This window comes from Macrobrachium nipponense, chromosome 11 (genome assembly GCF_015104395.2).
Source record: "Macrobrachium nipponense isolate FS-2020 chromosome 11, ASM1510439v2, whole genome shotgun sequence".
Taxonomy (NCBI): Eukaryota; Metazoa; Arthropoda; class Malacostraca; order Decapoda; family Palaemonidae; genus Macrobrachium; species Macrobrachium nipponense.
In genome coordinates this window covers 35,636,384-35,652,349 of record NC_061087.1, presented here as the reverse complement: position 1 = coordinate 35,652,349, position 15,966 = coordinate 35,636,384, and the positions used below count along the sequence as shown (strand labels likewise).

General features: G+C 37.2%; 1 protein-coding gene across 1 annotated transcript in view; it reads left to right on the top strand.

Moving 5' to 3' along the window:
* LOC135205400 (ADAMTS-like protein 5) overlaps nt 1-15,966 on the top strand; it is a 209,115-nt gene that overhangs the window by 173,466 nt on the left and 19,683 nt on the right. The window contains exon 3 of the mRNA XM_064235901.1: nt 12,475-12,533. Coding sequence (XP_064091971.1) covers nt 12,486-12,533 — 48 coding nt within the window. The 5' untranslated portion in view covers nt 12,475-12,485. The remainder of the gene's footprint in view (nt 1-12,474; nt 12,534-15,966) is intronic.

Genomic DNA, 15,966 nt, shown 5'->3' with positions numbered 1-15,966 from the left:
TCTCGATATAGCACGACAGACCACGTGCTTCACGTGCTTGTGAATATCATGAAATCCACGTAAGAAGTCGAATGAAAACCAGGACTTGGAACAAGTACTTTCGCAGAAAAAAGAACAAAAGTACTTGTTCCAAGTCCTTGTTTTCACTCACCTTCTTACGTGGATTTTATATAATCTTTTATATGAATGATTGTGACAAAGCAGTCTAGCATCGATTAATGAGCGTATCCTTGCGTTAGCGCTCCAGCCAAGCAAATAAGGGCACACAATCATTTTATTCATCTTCATCACATTGTTATTACTTATGTTATTTTGATGAAGCTTAGCATGTTAGTAACAGGGGGTGGTGTTTATATTCTCAAAATATGATTAACTTTAGCTATTTTTTATGAGCGCAGTTCATTTTAAAAGGCAAAACTCACTATTGTGTCAGCATTTCAGAAATGATGATAGTTATAGGTATCTTGTCCTCAGAATTGTACAGAGTGATAAACATTTAGATTTGGTTTTATTCTTTTTAAGTTAACTTACAATGCAAGGTTGCTGCTCAATTTGTATATGAATATTTCATTTCAATCTAAATCAGATCGAATTTCGTAGGTAACTGTCAAATTTCCAAATATGAATGTAAGAACTCCGAAGCAAAAACGTTATTTCTCCCCGATTTTGACAAACCTTTGGGAGTTGGGGCTTTTCACCCCCGGTATTGCTAACCTTGACCTATTTTCTTATAATATACACTATCCATTGATTCTCTGTCTTTTATGAAACTGTATGTACTATACCAGTGGTGATCGTTTTCCCCAAATCCTTTTGACCAAAATGTATTATTCAAGATTTATGTTCGATGCAAAAATGGGTTAATTGTTTTCATACAGATTTTGGATTAAACTTTCCGTTTTGAATCTGTGTTCTTGGAAGGTCAAAGGTCTACGTAGAGTCCAAAATTTCAGCAGAATATTTAATGGCTGTTCTGAAAACTCCAAAGCACTGTTATTTAAACTTTGAAAGCTTCCATATGATGAAGTGTTTACATTCAAGTTTAGTTACATTATACAATGTCGTTTTGCTAATAGTTTTATGGGTTCTTCAAGATGGGTACAGGTGAAAGCTTGTTTCATGTTAAGGTTTGACCTATCTTAGCATAAGCGTCAAGATATGAACCATGAACTAATTGTAAAAGTATTAAAACGAAAATGGATACGGAAAGGAAATGGTAAACTTCCTCCATAAAAAAATTGTTGAGCACCTGAAATCAGCAACAGGTTTATCATCATCTTCAAGATTTTCCATATTTTTAACAAAATGCTCACTAAGTTACAATACCTACTGTTGTCTTTGGCATCTGATTTGTGAGTAAATCCCCATGAGACAAGACATATCCACTGCCATTCTTTTTGTTACTAATGAAATATTAGTTCCATTTATGTTGTTGTCAGTGTAAATCCTCTATAATGCTCTAAGTCATTAGACCCATACGTAAAGAAAACTTGATAAAAAAGACTAAAACGTTTTATTACGAGGCTTGCTGGCACAAACAAAGAGAGGGATGTCAGCTTAACCAGCAATAAATAAGATGGCTCACTTGAAGATTAAACGAAATTAATATCCAAGACCAAACGAAAAATTGGAGGCTTGTTAACAGTGTCAGTTTGCATCGCTTACAATAATATTCTTTACTGTGTTGTGCATAACTTACTCGGCTGTATAATGTTTCCACAATTGGTGCGGAGTAGTTATAGGCTACAGAAATTCTCGACTGCCTTACGTCTTCTACATTAGCAGATGAATTTATTCCTAAATTTGAACTAGTAAAATTTGTGCATAATTAACAGATATTTAGATTTATGGAAATATTCTTACTAGTCCATTCCACTCTCATGATCAAAGGCCACGCTCTCTGTGGCATTTGTCTGCTAATTCTTAATGCTTAATCTGTCCTTAAAGTACTATAATCCCTCCATTATTTTCTCAGCATTTTTGAGGTTCTTGAACTCTGTATCTCTAAGGACTGGTTAGACATCTGGACAGGATTGTATTATCAACTTAAATGATTTGCACAAGGACTGGTATTAGGGTCAGATAACAAAACTTCTTTTTTCAGCATTACTAATTTTTTTACTTAAAATTATTTTCAGTTTTTATATAAGCATATGGTTTCTGTGGTTTTTGAGGGTTTTTTTTTTCTTCTTGTCTAGCAACTGTCTTCAAATTTCTTAGCTCCCACTTGGTACCGCCTTCCTCCTCATCTACTATACTTAGTACTGAAGACTGAGCCTTCTATATCTCTTCTTGATCTGTTCTTGTATCTCATCTTGGCTTCTCTCTGTTATCTACAATTTCAATTTTCCACTCTGAACTACTAAGGGCAAGTGATTGGGAATTATGCAAAAGACCAAATTACCATTGATGTTTCTGATCCGTCTTCCATTTTAGTTTCTGTTTTTTGCTTAACAATTTTCCTATTTCCTGGCTCGAACGCCTAATAATTGAAAACGTTAAATAATATTCAGAGACAAGGAATAGAACACTACACTTCAACACAATCTTTTATAAACCAAATTTTTATACTTATAAATAGGGCCAAGCCCGCTCTTCACCCGTGTCAGACCTCGAGGAGCGGGACAATACCTACTTATGACTTAGCAAGTGGACCTATGTGACCCTTCCCTCACCAAAATCCCCAACCCTTGCTCATGATGATAATAAGGTCACGTGCCAATGAAAAATCAAACGAGGACTAGAATGAAAACTGAACTTGTGACTTCGACTCTAAGACCTTGAGGAGGGAGCCGAACACTTTAATATGTTTCGTCTTCCACATTCTCTTACTTGGCTCCAGCCCCATCAACCGTAAAATGAATTTTGTATTTGTGTATTTATTCTCCATAGTAAAATGCAGTATGTATCCATAATTTTTCCTGGGTGTTAAAATATCTAGAGTCAAACTGTAACCATTTTCCCCCACGTAAGTATGAATAATTAAGATAACTTGGCCCAGGCTTTGGGGCAGTATAAAACGCCACAAACTTATAGACGGCCTCCTATAATTTGTGAAGGTTGTATAGTTCATTATAAAAAAAAATTGCCGAACTTGTCTTGATAATTCTCTACATCCTTGCAAAGTGTCATCCCTAATCTTAAGTCCTTTTTCGAACATTAGGTTTTCAAATGAACCTTTGGCCGTCTTCTTGTTGCCGAAATTACTGAACTGTAACAATTTCCTCACCTTTTATTGCACACTACGCTGATTCCTCTTCTGTTCTGTGCAATCCAGCGGTTGCCTTTGTGTGTGTCTGTTTGTCCGTGTATCTATGCACCAGTTACTTTTATTATATCAGGGTATGATTATTGATGTATGGAGAATTTGTTTTCTAATTATTCTTGTTGTGCGAAGGGTCATTTCATTTTCATCTCTTTAATTCCTTTTACTCTTATTACTATCACACAAGTTGTACACAAGCGATTGCAGGATGAATCTTCGAGGAAAGGAGAGGAAAGGGAGAGAGGGCAGTTGTAGTGTAGAGTGGACTTTTAACATCCATTGCTTCGTGGCCTGTCGGAGTTAAATGAAGAGTTTGAAATTATATTTCTTACAACAAAAGTCATGCCGCAAAGCAATAAGAACAAGAAGCCATTTTCACCAGATTTGCAAATAAAAGCATAAAAACCAATGTGAACATATGCTCAAATATAACATAATACTAGTTGCAAACATACGAAGAACTGGATGTCAGTCATGTAATCTATACAGAACATTAGCGTGTTTTTGCATCCTCTTGTTGCTACCGACGCCGTACAGATCTGTTAGCAATAAACAATCAAGAAGAAGGCATCCATTCACATCATATTTACTAAACAAATATGATCCAAAATGCATTAACACTTTAGGTTACATTTTAGGAAAAACGTATTTATATGGACGTCCAACCGAACCTTTCTGACAAATGGATAATGCCCGTTTCCGCGAAGCCTTTTTTGTGTCATGACCAGTTTGCTATCAAACCCAAGCATAAAATCCTCGCCCCTCAGCGTCTGTCTCTAAAGCGTTCACTTCAAAGGTACCATTTACGGCAGACGTGTTACGCTGCTGAGAATGCCAGATAATCTTATTGAAAGCAAGAAATCATAAGGCACAAACTCTGTTGTTGATACTCGCGGTCATTTTTTCCTCTTACCGGGTGTCGTGTAACCTCCAAGTTCGGGTTGCCAAGTGGTACAATGGGCTCTCTCTCTCTCTCTCTCTCTCTCTCTCTCTCTCTCTCTCTCTCTCTCTCTCTCTCTCTCGTCTGCAATTGTGCTCCTTGCTATTTTTAGGATGCGGAAGACCGGTCCAAAAGCGTAAATTATTTTGTTGCTTGGGGCAAACTGATGAGTTTGTTTTTCCCAAAGTGAAAATGTTGTAAACCCATGGCATGCTCCTGACACTAAAAAAAGGAATGCCTTTGTGCTATTACTGCAGATGGTTATCTAAATACAAAATGAGTCAGGCAGAAACGTAATTTTAATTCACTGGCTCTTCATTTTGGGATGGCAGATGATAATTAATTACTATGCCCAACTTCCACTTCTAAAAATCTCTTAAATCCTAAATTCTTCGGACAGGTGCATTGACAAACAGGTACAGTAAGTTTCAATAGTCCGTCGACTCCACTGGTCATTGCTTGTACAGTGGAGAGAGAGCGCCTTTCTCTTCCTTGAGCGAGTGTCGATGAACTTCGGATTTTAAAACAACGCAAGCATTATTCTCTTGGGAGTTGCCATCGTTAAGAGGGGAACCGTATCCTTAACAGTCAAGTTTTGTAATTACAGTTGAATTTTCATTGAGAAGCTAATTCTCACTTTATCATATGATAAACTGAATCTTTCCTACCTATATAGTGACCTCCACGGGTTTTAATTCGGTATATATCCACTTTTGCTGTGTATTTTAATATAAGTCTGTTGGGGACTATCGTAAAAACGTAAATGAAAGACTGAAACTATTTCAAAAATAATAACCCCCAAGAAATATTAGTCCTAGATAACGAGGGGGTCACTACCGATGAAAGATCCGATAAACTTTGATTGATTCTGCAGTTAGCTGTGGAATAATTGTCTCCACATATGGTATTTTTAGGGTCTAGCCTATGCCGTTTGAAAAACAGACCTTCCCAAAAAATTCCAACCCAATTAGCCCGGCGCCCTTATGAATTCTTGAATACAGTCTATAAGCTTTGACATGGATAACATCATTCAGAATCTGAAAAGCTGCCAATCTCCTATTTGGCCCACATTTGCTAGAACAAAATTTTAAATCAAAGACCAGCAAACTTCATCGTTATTTATGGCGAAAAAAGAAACAGGAAAAGATGACCTTTCATGAGTTTCGAGTATACAAAATAGGGAAAATATGCAAAACATATGTCAAATTATACTTTGAAAAGACTTCAAATTTACAACGTGTCAGCCCAGATACTGATGAATTGAACAAGGCGAGGAAAGAAACATTAATAAAAAAGTATAAGCCCACTTGCGAGATATATATATATATATATTTTAATTTTATATCTATATATATATATATATATATATATATATATCTCATAGAAATAATTTAGGAATAATTTGCAAAGTCAAGAAACCATAAGCTAGAGTTTCCTTCATATCAATTTTTCATGGTTGTGTATCTGTTGAGGAAGTGTCCTTGCCTTATTTTCGCAGAGATGAAGTCAATATCTGGGTTACAGTGCTGGCAACGATAATACCAAGTAAAAAATGCGCTGAAGTTTCTTCGGCGCAATCGAGCTTTCTCTACAGCGTATAAGGCTGTATGGAACGATCGCCCACGGCCCATGCAACTGTCAGCCGCGGACCATGAAACTTTCAGCCCCAGCCCAGTGGTAGCCTGTGCAGTTGGCACCGCACGATCATGGCTAATTTAACCTTCAACAAAAAAAAACTTCTAAGGCTAGAGGTCTGCAATGAGATAAGTTTAATGATTGGAGGGTGGATGATCAACATATGAATTTGCAGTCCTCTAGCCTCGATAGTTTTTAGGATCTGCCTAAGATTATATTTGCATTCAAGCAGGCTAAGCCTTCTGCAGTTTCAATTGCCATGTGGTTCAAGATTATTTGTAGAAGAAAGCACCTTATACAAGCAAACAATGCCATTCCTAACATTACTTATGCATGCATCCTGCAACATGCGCCACGACCAGCTTTAAGTCTAGTAATGACCCATATATGGTCATAATGAAATTGCACACTTACATGAGACTTGACAAGAAGCCATATTTGACAGGGAAAAGAGGAATCCCTTTTGGAACTTCCTTCCCCTTCGTCGATCTTTATGTTAAGGAGACACCCAAGGCGTCTTTTATTCCCATTCATTATGAAAGACCGGAAGGCAGAGAAGGAAAGAAACAGGAAAAAAGTGAGCAGTTCATGTTGCTATGCAAGATACAAGTTAAACTCTCTCTCTCTCTCTCTCTCGCTCTCTCTCTTCTCTCTCTGTATATATAAATATATATATATTAATATATATATATATGTATATATATATAGATATATATTTATATATATGGATATATATATAATATATATAGTATATATATATATATTAATATCTATATATATATATAATTAATATTTATATATATATATATATGTGTGTGTGTGTGTGTGTGGGTATAACGATAGTTTCAAATAGAATACCCCACTAAATCAAGACTTTTGATGTATTTACACATACAATTTGCAAGAAGGAAACTAAAACTAAAATAAGATAAGAAGACAGAAACACTCATGTGAGACGTTAGGATACTGTCCTTGGCCATGACTTGAAATATCTAATTTTAGTCAATGGGATAATTACAGTGACTAGCTGCAGTGACCTTGAATTCAAGCGTTGAACTCTTAAGCAAAATCTGTCCGAACAAATGTGTTCTCGAAAAAAGGAGAGAGAGAGAGAGAGAGAGAGAGAGAGAGAGAGAGAGAGAGAGAGAGAGAGAGAGAGAGAGAGAGAGAGAGAGATTTCCAACAATATTATATCTTACGTGAAACTTTTTATAATTTTCTTTTTTTTAGTTTTAGGGAATTACGCATCCGGTTGGAATCCATATATAGCCGTTGAAGTCCTAAAGGGATTTTGTTGTTGCGGAGCTCCAATTATTTTCCAACAAATCTTGTCAGGAAGGAAGTTATTATCCAAATTATAATTAAATTAAAGGATGTGGGCGTCTGGCTGTAGAGGTTTCATTTATTGGCAATCTGGTTGAGTCTATTTTTCTCATAAAGAGAGCTGTAATCGTGGAAAGAATGAAACAGAGTAAAAGAGCAGAAACATAAACGAAGAGACAAAAATAAAGTGATTCTTGTGAGTTGCATGTCTGTGTGAGCAATACGTTCTTCTTTGGAAAATATACTGTGCACTCATATATTCTTTTTCTGTGTATAACTATGGACAGAATACCCACATTTACACCTGCCGGTACCAGACTTTCTCATCGCTGACCCCTATAAACGTCAGCAGAATGTAGGTTCATTAGCCCGAGCTTAGGGAAGCTGGGAAGCTACTTAATCTTCCTAGGGTCAGGTCACGACTTTTCATTGCTTTCTTAAATTTAACTATATATATATATATATATATATATATATATAATATATATATATATATATATATATATATATATATATATATATATATATATATATATATATATATATTACGACATATAGATCAACAGTGTAACGAACTAAAATCACCTCTTGTTTTATGCTTTGTGGAATTTGAGAAAGCATTTGATAGTATTTCACATGTTAAGAAAGATTCTGAGGCAGTATGGGATACCAGAAAAGATGGTAAACATCATAATGGATAAGCATAGTGGAACATATTGTTGGGTAATGGTTGATGGAAGTCTTACAGATACATTTGAAGTCAAGACTGGAGTATTACAAGGTGGAATTCTGTCCCCATACTGTTTATTATGGTTATTGATTATGTTATGATCAAGGTAATGCAAGGAATGAATAATGGCATTCAATGGATAGGGGACCAGAGATTTTGTGATCTTGATTACGCAGATGATATAGTTCTAATAGCCTCTACAATGGCTGAAATGCAGGAAATGATTGATAGGTTAGTACTGGACGGGAGAAAGGTTGGATTAGTGATCTACCAGAGAAAGACTGAGGTCATGCAGATTCAGAGTGGTGATCAGACGAATATTTGGGAACCATTATTATCAGCAATGGATCACTAGGTACATAATTCAGGCAGAGAATAGGGAGGGCAGAACAAGCGATGGGCATGCTAAAACCAGTTTGGAGGACAAATCAAATATCAGTTCACAGCAAAATCAAAATATACATTTCACTTGTAAGATCGATATTATCTTATGGGCACCAGTCGTGGTACAGCACTGTAACAACTGGTGCAAAATTCCTTGCCTTTGAGAATGAAGCATTGAGAAGGATTTTGTGAATCAAATGTGAGCATCATGTAACAAATGCGGTAATACGCGAGGTGGCAGGGGTGTCCAATGTGAACGATATAGTTAGATTATCAAGATGAAGATGGATGGGGCATATTTTAAGAAGAGAATATGAGTTAGTCCAGGATGTACCGGAATGGAAGCCGCTGGGCAGGAGAGGACGTGGTAGACCGAGAGAAACGTGGCTGATGACAATGCGGAGGGAGGTTGGATCTGAGAATTGGGTTGAGCTCAGAGAGATGGTACAGGAAAGACACATATGGCGTGAATTCATTGAGGTCCTATGCATCCCGTGGGACGCATAGGATTAAGTAAGAATATATTATATATATATATATATATATATATATATATATATATATATATATATATATATATATATATATAATGTGTGTGTGTGTTTGTAGTTTTCCATACACCAAAGTAACGGGAATTGAAGGAAGGGTTGAGAGGGCTTAGAAAGTAAGTCTCGACTCTAAGAACATTAATTACTATCCTGATACTCGGATGTGTGTATTTTACTCGGTATAATTATAGAGGGGCCAGTGCTGAGACGGGTTTTCCCCGGGTTGGATGACAGCAAGTCTATACGTGGTCATTACCCTTGGAGAACCTCTGATACGCGAACTAAAAAATCAATAAACGTTATTTTTGTTTAAAGATTTTCTACAATTCCTGTCAACATGACATCAACAGAATCATGAAATATACGGAATGAATATACATTTGATATCAGCTATATTCTCTATAAAAAGTTTAATGACAGGTATACGTATAAAATTCAGATATGAAAGCTCTGTGTATATCAGTTCTGTTTATAAATATAGGCACAAGTAAATCTTTTAATTTCTTGCCTTGTGCATCCATTCTTTCGTGTGACTGGAATTTTCGTTTTTCACTTTGACAAGAAAGATTAATATTTACCCGAAATTCGATTAGTATCCAACTCTATATGTCCGAACAGGAGCATCTGGGAAAAACACCTACTTATATTTACCAAGGTTCCAATGATAATTTATTGTCATTTATCAATGAAATTTCATGTACACTATCTTACAATGTCACGTGGAACACGAATGAAACACCAAAGTTTTCGTTTCTTTAAGTAATAATAATAACAATAATAATAATAAAAATAATAATAATAGTAATAATAATAATAATAATAATAATAATAATAATAATAATAATAATAATAATAATAATAATAAGAAGCAAGAAAACAAGGGAGGAACTCAACGAGAAATACAAAGTACAAGAGAGGGGACTAAACAACACAATAGAAGATGTAAAACAGAGGCTTAAGGCCAAAGCACATAAGATCCAACGGTACACGAACAGGAATAAGGGATACCAACAGAACAAACTATTCGGAACCAACCAGAAAAAACTATACAGCCAACTAAGAGGGGAAGACAACCACCCAGAAATTCCTGAAGCCGAACCAAGTAAGAGACTCTGGGAAAACATATGGAGCAATCCGGTATCACACAACAAACATGCAACATGGCTCCAGGAAGTCAAGGAAGAAGAAACAGGGAGAATAAAACAAAGATTCACAGACATCACGACAGACACAGTCAGGACACCAACTAAAGAAAATGCCCAAACTGGAAAGCCCCAGGTCCCGATGAAGTCCATGGATACTGGCTCAAAACTTCAAGGCCCTACACCCACGAATAGCAGAACAACTCCAGCATTGTATCTCAAATCACCAAGCACCCAAATGGATGACCACAGGAAGAACATCCTTAGCACAAAAAGACAAGAGTAAGGGAAATATAGCCAGTAACTACAGGCCTATCACCTGCCTACCAATAATGTGGAAGTTACTAACAGGTATCATCAGTGAAAGGCTATACAACTACCTAGAGGACACAAACACCATCCCCCACCAACAGAAAGGCTGCAGAAGGAAGTGTAGGGGCACAAAAGACCAGCTCCTGATAGACAAAATGGTAATGAAGAACAGTAGGAGAAGAAACCAACCTAAGCGTGGCATGGATAGACTATAAGAAAGCCTTCGACATGATACCACACACATGGCTAATAGAATGCCTGAAAATATATGGGGCAGAGGAAAATACCATCAGCTTCCTCAAAAATACAATGCGCAACTGGAATACAATACTTACAAGCTCTGGAATAAGACTAGCAGAGGTTAATATCAGGAGAGGGATCTTCCAGGGCGACTCACTGTCCCCACTACTCTTCGTAGTAGCCATGATTCCCATGACAAAAGTACTACAGAAGATGGATGCCGGGTACCAACTCAAGAAAAGAGGCAACAAAATCAACCATCTGATGTTCATGGACGACATCAAGCTGTATGGTAAGAGCATCAAGGAAATAGATACCCTAATCCAAACTGTAAGGATTGTATCTGGGGACATCAGGATGGAGTTTGGAATAGAAAAATGCGCCTTAGTCAACATACAAAAAGGCAAAGTAACGAGAACTGAAGGGATAAAGCTACCAGATGGGAGCAACATCAAACATATAGATGAGACAGGATACAAATACCTGGGAATAATGGAAGGAGGAGATATAAAACACCAAGAGATGAAGGACACGATCAGGAAAGAATATATGCAGAGACTCAAGGCGATACTCAAGTCAAAACTCAACGCCGGAAATATGATAAAAGCCATAAACACATGGGCAGTGCCAGTAATCAGATACAGCGCAGGAATAGTGGAATGGACGAAGGCAGAACTCCGCAGCATAGATCAGAAAACCAGGAAACAAATGACAATACACAAAGCACTACACCCAAGAGCAAATACGGACAGACTATACATAACACGAAAGGAAGGAGGGAGAGGACTACTAAGTATAGAGGACTGTGTCAACATCGAAAACAGAGCACTGGGGCAATATCTGAAAACCAGTGAAGACGAATGGCTAAAGAGTGCATGGGAAGAAGGACTAATAAAAGTAGACGAAGACCCAGAAATATACAAAGACAGGAGAAAGACAGAAAGAACAGAGGACTGGCACAACAAACCAATGCACGGACAATACATGAGACAGACTAAAGAACTAGCCAGCGATGACAATTGGCAATGGCTACAGAGGGGAGAGCTAAAGAAGGAAACTGAAGGAATGATAACAGCGGCACAAGATCAGGCCCTAAGAACTAGATATGTTCAAAGTATGATAGACGGAAATAACATCTCTCCCATATGTAGGAAGTGCAATACGAAAAATGAAACCATAAACCACATAGCAAGTGAATGCCCGGCACTTGCACAGAACCAGTACAAAAAGAGGCATGATTCAGTGGCAAAAGCCCTCCACTGGAGCCTGTGCAAGAAACATCAGCTACCTGGCAGTAATAAGTGGTACGAGCACCAACCTGAAGGAGTGATAGAAAACGATCAGGCAAAGATCCTCTGGGACTATGGTATCAGAACGGATAGGGTGTGATACGTGCAACAGACCAGACGTGACGTTGATTGACAAAGTCAAGAAGAAAGTATCACTCATTGATGTCGCAATACCATGGGACACCAGAGTTGAAGAGAAAGAGAGGGAAAAAATGGATAAGTATCAAGATCTGAAAATAGAAATAAGAAGGATATGGGATATGCCAGTGGAAATCGTACCCATAATCATAGGAGCACTAGGCACGATCCCAAGATCCCTGAAAAGGAATCTAGAAAAACTAGAGGCTGAAGTAGCTCCAGGACTCATGCAGAAGAGTGTGATCCTAGAAACGGCACACATAGTAAGAAAAGTGATGGACTCCTAAGGAGGCAGGATGCAACCCGGAACCCACACTGTAAATACCACCCAGTCGAATTGGAGGACTGTGATAGAGCACAATAATAATAATAATAATAATAATAATAGTCTACGCAAAGTCGAATTTCCAATATCAATTCTTTACCATTTATTTCAAGAGATGTAAGTCTGTGGAATAATTTATTGTTGAAGTCTATTAACTTGTTTATGTCATAAATTAATGTGTTTTTACTTTTTCTTTCACACAGATTTAGCCAACATGTTGCAGAGTCATCTAACGAGCGTTTCCAGCATAATTGCCTGTCTGGTGAGTTTCCTTGAAATTTTCTTCAGTAAAATAACAGGAAGAACTGTTACTAAGTCGCTTTTCAAGCCAAAGCCTATTACTAGCGATTACAGTGATTATCCATGGTCATGCTGAACTTATTTGCGAATTTGTAAGTCAAGCAATGAATATGAAGATCAAAGTAAGTTTCATATTACATTTACTCGTCAGTAACGGAAATATGTGACCGAAATTAAAATCTCTTAATCTGTTTTTATTAACCGTAATTATGGTTAGTTTTAAATATGCACGCTAAACCTAACTATCTGAAGGTGATGCCTAATTGAAAATAAAATAAAAATGGAAACAATTTAGGTAATGCAACTACGAAGGTTAGAATTATCGTGAAACATTTAATTGAGAAAAGGACGCATTGCTTCCTTTGCGTATTTTCTATAGAAAATGACCAAGAAGAAACATATACTTAACCTAACCCTCAAAAGCAATATGTATTCAATCCAGTACGTATTAAAATTCCAGTATGGATTGAATACACATGGATATGAACACTCACTTGTGATTTATCTGATGCAACAGTCCCAAACGTAGTTTTTTGTCATACGCAATCATACATGAATTTGATGTCGGTTATAACGTATGTCAGTTTCCTCTCTTCTGGCGTGAAAGTGAGTCTCGTCGTGAGCATCTGAGAGTACTTCTTAAAGTAAATAACGTTTCCGATAAAGAGGAGATGGGGAAAAAAAGGACGCATTTGTGGATTGTTCCTTCACTTTAACACTTCTTAATATGTGAAACAAAAGGACGGATAAGTTACTTATCTAGTTTTCTGATAAACTCCGACTACATACAGGATTTAACAGTAGACCGCTGTCAATTAGTTGTTCATATATTAGGATCGCAGTAATTCCTGTTAAAACAAATAAGTTGGATTGTCTATTGTCTGTTTGCACACGTTGGATTTCATTAAAAGAAATATATCTAATATACTGTAAAATCATGTCGGCCTAACTTTACCATGCTATCATGCGTAACAGAAATATTATCTTTCATTGCCTAAAGACAATCTACGCCTTATTTCATCTCTTGCAAGTCTTAATTCGTGTTCCTTATCAATATCAGTTGGCATTTAAGGCGTAAAGATACTCTCTCTACATGATTGAACCAAAACCTCGTTGAGTTCAGCGTTATCCGAAAAAATGATTTTTCATTCTATCAAGAAACACTGACAAACTTTATAAATAAAGGCCACAGCTCAAACTTCAGGCACCGCAGAACAAGACGACTAGAGAACACATCTGGGGCAAAGCCAAACACTCGAGTGATGTCTGACCACTTACTGCAAATGAACCTGATGAAGTGTGACACGTTACAAGGGTTAAGAGTTAGAAAGACAAACGAGATCATTGAGACGGGCGTTTATCGACTAAGCATTCTCAAGTCGCTGGGACTCGCGTGTGCTTTTGTAATCATGTCTTCAATGGCTGTTTCGTTAATGGCGTATATTATTTCACAAAACATCTTTGCGATAGTAATTTTTAGATGGTGAGAGGATATAGGGGTGGGGAGGGGGGTTGGAGGAAGGGCAACCGCAGGAGATAGGGAACATCGAATAGCCTGGGTAATGACATGAAAACGAAGTTTCTTCGTTAGATAAAGATATAATTAATAATTGTACCCATTATTTTCACAGACGAGATTATGTACTGAATTCAGCTTGTTTGGCTGCATATTCTTTTGTGATGTTTGGATTTTTTACGAAAACTGAAATAAACATGGGCATCTGATCACCAGAAAATTATTGTATTTAGGAAATATAACTTCTCGGAAGCGAGTGTGATTAGTCTCCAAATTCCCTTGTCACCTCCTTCGACCTCTCTTAGTTTGGTTCATAGTTTTCTTTTGTCTGAACGTTTGGCTGCCGGTTACCCGGATTAAAAAAAGTCAAAAGTCGATTTTTATGAAAATCGTACTAAAAGCAGGCTTTTTTTTTTTTTTAACTTTGGAAGAGGTAGGAATACAAATTACGAGATGAAGGTCCTCTTGAGGGGGTGGATTGTCAGCCTAGGTGGAGGTTTTAAGTCTCCAAATGATCTTGTTCTCAAATATTCCCCCTACTGAAGTAATGGTAATTGGAAATACTGATGCTTTAGGTATCAGTCGCAAGAATTTACATTTTTTATTTATTGAAAAAAAAATCTACAGTTGATTATAAGAATTTTAAATGTGTTGGCCTTTTTATCATACTGCGCATTTTTATAACTGTGTACTTGTGTTGTTCATTGAGAGTTTATCTGATCCGAAGCACCGCACGCAGTTGCATCGTATTATTTGCATAACGTTCCTATCAGCATGGGAATACCATACTTTGCTCCAACTACTTGCAATGCATATGTCGAATGACGGGAGAAGCAAAAGGAAGCTTGGGCCATCACTTTACTTTTTTTTTTCTTTTCTTTTTAATGACGTTGATATTTGTACACAAAATAATCCAGGCATCGGCCTTTCTTTATATATCAGTTATATCAGCGAAATGAAATTATCATTCATCTTTGCTATTCGAGTGAGCGTAAAACAAAATATTTAATAAAGCAACACGAAACACAAGAGTGACATTTTTTCATAAGCTCGCCGTTCACAGAACACTTTATATTTTATTTTTTCTACCCAAGTTTGTACTATAAAGCCGGAAAATGAAAGACTTCTCCAGCAGTCCTGGAGGATATTTTTTGGAAGGGGCGGGAAAAGTTACAGGCCAGGAGTCGAAGGAACCTAAGGTGGAAGCAGGTTAATTAAAGGTTTAGGGGGGGAGACGCACCAAACAGGAATAGAAAGAGGAGTAGGACATGTTATATTACGACATATTATATTACTACATGTTATATTACTAGAGAACGCACCTATTCCGCAAGGAATTTCTGTGATGACTTTCTTCACTTTCTTTACACTTTCGTTTGAGTTGTCTATTATTGGTGCCTTTGTTTGACATTTAATTCAGGACTCATGGATAATTTAGGATTGGTGGTTCTCAACCTTTTTTGGCCCATGCACCATTTCTCCTTATTTCAGAATGTCATTCCGCCTCCCCCCCTCCTCCGCATATTTCCAAATCTGTTTTCCTCAAAAGGGGCTTTCTAAATGAATATAATACTAGAAATCCTTTGCCAAGCCCTTCCCCCACTGAAACTGAAATTCCCCCCCTAAAGGTGGAATTTCCCCCTGATTATGAACCACTGGTATACATTATGGGTTTTTCCTTTGTTGTAATTTTTATTACTTCAGAAGCATTACCATCCCCCCCCCCTCCCACCCTGAAACTTTGAAATTCCTCCCTAAGGGGGAAATTTCTCCCTGGTTAAGAACCACTGATATGGGGGTTTCCTTTGTGGTAATTTTCTTTACTTCAGAGGCATTGCCATTCACCCCCTCCCACCCTGAAACTCTGAAGTTTCCCCCA